Source organism: Dreissena polymorpha, chromosome 8, assembly GCF_020536995.1.
Source record: "Dreissena polymorpha isolate Duluth1 chromosome 8, UMN_Dpol_1.0, whole genome shotgun sequence".
Taxonomy (NCBI): Eukaryota; Metazoa; Mollusca; class Bivalvia; order Myida; family Dreissenidae; genus Dreissena; species Dreissena polymorpha.
Window position 1 is genome coordinate 45,511,157 of NC_068362.1, and position 4,092 is coordinate 45,515,248.

General features: G+C 34.6%; 1 protein-coding gene across 1 annotated transcript; it reads right to left on the reverse strand.

Moving 5' to 3' along the window:
• Positions 1-1,289: 1,289 nt before the first annotated feature.
• On the reverse strand, positions 1,290-3,714 carry LOC127842022 (homeobox protein araucan-like). Its single transcript, XM_052371335.1, has 5 exons — positions 3,556-3,714; positions 3,133-3,345; positions 2,719-2,825; positions 2,125-2,378; positions 1,290-1,929 (listed from the first exon to the last, which is right to left on the reverse strand). The coding sequence occupies exons 2-5, from the start codon at positions 3,340-3,342 to the stop codon at positions 1,493-1,495; spliced, it is 1,008 nt and encodes a 335-aa protein (XP_052227295.1). The 5' UTR covers positions 3,343-3,345; positions 3,556-3,714; the 3' UTR covers positions 1,290-1,492.
• Positions 3,715-4,092: the final 378 nt, after the last annotated feature.

Below are 4,092 nucleotides of genomic sequence, written 5' to 3' on the forward strand. Positions count from 1 at the left end.
ATATTATGCTACATTGGAGAAACACTGACTGTCTGGTTTGGTGACCACCAATTAAGCTCATACTTGCCGAGTTCCAAGCATTATTGATAGTCGACACAAATGACTGAGATACTTTAGCCTTCGTAATCGGCACATTGAACGTTTGTTTTATTTTTGCTTATAATGGTTTAGAATGAATGTAAAGACGTAACGCTGTCTATACATTATTTCTCTAAAGAAAATCCGTTGTCAAGTCCGACCTGGACTCATGAAGATATAAAAAATACAATAATATAAAAAAAACAATTGTTTGAGAAACCCATATTTACACATTTTTGAAGTACACTCATGTTTTTTAATAATTGTTCGTGAAAATAAAGTTGAATTCAGCATTTCATTCCTTCTGCAACTATAGTGATACCATCATACGTTTGTCAAATATCGTGAGTGAAAAGGGACAAGTAAGGGACGCAAGTATGGTTGTCCGTGTTTAAATTAAATATATATACTTGTATATTAAAATGTGTATATATTTGTATTATATTTAATGTAATCAATTTTATAAATACGTCTTTTGTATCAAAATAAATTAATATCTTCGCGTAATGAAACAATAAACAAAACTCGGGATAGATAAAACAAACAGTGAGCCCTTGTTGGTTATGGACTAATTGTTGTTGTTTTTTGTAGTATTGTTCTTACACAATTTCCGAGGCCGCAAAAAATAACTAAGAACATCTTATATTATCAATCGCAAGCGGAAGGTAGATTATCATATTAAAAACATTACACACAAATCCATTTAAAAGTTTTAACTCTCCGATGACTAATTTATATAAACCAATCATCAAAACTTATTTCATTTGACAAAATTTGGATTCATAACAAGTGCATGCGGTCGCGATATTTTGTACTTAATAAATTTAAATGTGTTATTAGTATGTTCATTTTATGTCCGTTTAAATGCTTAATTTAAATATCAAAATGTAATGTCAAAGATGTCAATCCATAATACATGGGTAGTTATTTAAAAGTAATTAACTTTTTCAATGCAAATGGAAAATAAATGATCGTCATCCCGTTTTTTTTTCGAATCAAATTTATGATATGTTTAGCAGGGATTTGTTATAGATAAACCGCATCGAACTAAAAGTCATTCCGTTTTTAATTTAACAATGTGCGTCTTATTAGAGATGTTATCAAATTGAAGTTATATCATATTCGATTAACACGCGTTTTATAACATGTTCAGCTCTTATTTGACAATTCTTTTAGAATTATATTTGCATAAAAACGATATCAAAACATCATTTATAACAACAATTTATTTACGTCCATTAGTGTCAATACGGAACAAAACTGTAGCACTTAAATAAACATTCATGCACTTAAATATACATTCATATAATATCTTGACATTATAAATATAAATGGGTGTTAACTTAAGCAAACTTATATATTATGAAAATCATACATGTTATATGAACATATTATTGTTTCCGAAAACAAAATCTCATCCACTAATAATGCTTTCAATAGACCAGATCTTCGATTTACTTCCACTGCCACTTTCTTTCACAGTTTTGCCAACCAAAGAACTAATAGTTGGCGACACAGCAGATGTAGATATTGTGGCTGTAGAATCGCTTGAAGGTATGCTTGAAACAAGAGGGGACGAGACTACTGCAAATGTCAGTGTTGAAACAGCAGTTGATGACATTGTGGAAGAGTTCTTTAAATCGGCCGGGGATGAAAGCCTCTCGAGAAACAGTTCATTGCGGCTATCCGGTGAAAACAGCCTCTGCACGCATTTGTTAGCGGGATTTCTTAGAACTATCGTCTGTTCTTCGACATCAGATACATCGGAAGCGTCCGTTAATGATCGGGAGTTGTCGGTATTGTTCGTCATGGAATCGGAATCATACGTGTCATCAGCAACGGATTTCTTATCTGAAAAAACAGACATTTTTATTCTTTATTTAGAGAAATTCTTAGAGAAAATAATGAGTTTGATAACAAAATTAACAACGCTATAAAAAAATCAATAAATAATATTTATTAATTTTATCAAATTAATGTATAAGTACTCGAAAGACATATTTTGAAATAATTGTACTGCATAGAAAAGCCTCAAACGATCCTTACCATCAACGTCAATATCGTCCAAATCAATATCGCTATCGCCCGCCTTCCGCTCCTTCTTAAGCCTCCTTCTGGCGTTCGCGAACCACGTGCTAACCTGGGTCAATGTCATCTGGCAGACGATCGCCAGCATGACTTTCTCTGCCTTGGTTGGGTAAGGGTTCTTCCGGTGCTCAAAGAGCCACGCCTTGAGAGCGCTCGTGGACTCCCGAGTAGCATTCTTTCTGCGGATTCCATTGATGTCGAAACCCGGGTACCTGACATTTGAAAATGAGGGTTATTAAAATTGAGCTGCTTTTAGAAACTGTTGAATACGGCTTACATGTCAAGTAAACAAACAGAGAAACAGAAGTCAATTATGAATTCAATACATCTATGCGTTAGCATATATTGATTTACCGGATCGTTGTTAACTATCTTTTTTACAAAAAGGAAAACAGAAAAAAAACTTCGATTGAAAATATCACATTAAACTAACTCAAAGCGAAACATTTTGTCGACTTTTACTTTTCTTTATATGTAGTTCTATTCTATAGTGTTCATGTAAAACATTCTATATTTGTGTAAGAGACTATGGAGTACTACCGAAGTACTTACATTGCGGCGTATGGATGTGACGTCATCAGGGCTGCGTCATAGGGATGCGGTATGTGTCCTCCCTGGAGAGGGGCTCTGTACATCCGGGTATGACGGTCCGCTGCCATCTGGAAAGACAAATACGTAAACGTGATAAAAAAACCTGGCAATATACGTTAATAATATTATCAATAAGCAGTATTTATTATTATGTGCTGCTTTGGGCACTATACTACAATTATATAAAGAACTTCCGTCAAATTTCAGATCAAACCCTCGTTGGTATTTTTTTTCTTTCAGTCATGTCTGCGGGTTGTTTTGTACATCAATAGAATGGACAGTTTTGCAAGTTATCTAGCACTTTTAACATATTTTAATATATTAAGCACCTAAACTGTGAATAAACGTTCAAGCAAAGCTTATACAGTAGCCTACCATTTTGTACTGAGAAACGTCGCTGTTGATGAAATGTGTTTCCGGTAGTCGAGGTACCCGGGCAAGGTAGCTAGGGACGCCAGTATGAAGCTGGCAAGAGCAAACAGTCCGCCCGGTCAGAGGGTCCGCCATTACCGGATATCCGGTTTGGCAACACGGAGAACGCTGCGCATGCATAGAACTGGCGTAAGTTGCCGCTAATGAAGCCATCGTCTAAAATAGAAAATGTATGGATAAATAAAATTTTCAATTTGATGTCCATGTTCACGATTAGGTTTCTTCGGATATTTTAATTTCGAAACGATATCTAGGACATTGATTTTATTAAAATTTACTCATCAATCAGCACTTTAAGAACGGTATTCAATAAATGTTAGATATGCATAAATCGACCTTCTTGATATTGTTGTAACAATATCTTACCTTAAATAAATGTTAACTCCAAAATATTCAGTTATCCGTTATTTTGTAAGTATATTTTATTTCTTGCGATTCGCTTTTAAGATGAAAGTTTAAACTTCGAGTTAAATCTGTTTTGAAGCGTTACACAGTTTCGCGTCAATATATGGTAAAGGCAGAATCCGCTCGCCTAATCCCTTCAATCTCATTGGCTGACAGCAAATCTACCCGTACATCTCATAATCACCAGGCGACAATGGGCAACCATTAGTCACGCCCACAGTTAAAATGTCATCGAATGATGAACATCGTTATCGCCTCGTGGAATCTTGTAGTGATTGCGAAAATCAAATAATATCTCTATATCACTTCCCCACCCCTTGGCTATTTTAAACACACTCGTGGGCAAACTTCAATAATTTTCTACCGGTAATTGCTATTATCTACCCTTACTATTGTTTCTCGTGTGGAGTGTGGTGTTGCTGGAAGCAATTAACACGAATAGATTGATGTATTTTTATAAGAAATGATTTTATCTTTCTAATTTTGACAGATATATTA

Bases quoted from the DNA above. Each gene is read 5' to 3' on its own strand.
- LOC127842022 (XM_052371335.1), bottom strand. From the start codon at position 3,342: ATGGCTTCATTAGCGGCAACTTACGCCAGTTCTATGCATGCGCAGCGT. The intron at 2,826-3,132 runs GTAGGCTACTGT...TTGTCTTTCCAG, and splicing joins ACGTTTCTCAGTACAAAATG to ATGGCAGCGGACCGTCATAC. The intron at 2,379-2,718 runs GTAAGTACTTCG...TTCAAATGTCAG, and splicing joins TCACATCCATACGCCGCAAT to GTACCCGGGTTTCGACATCA.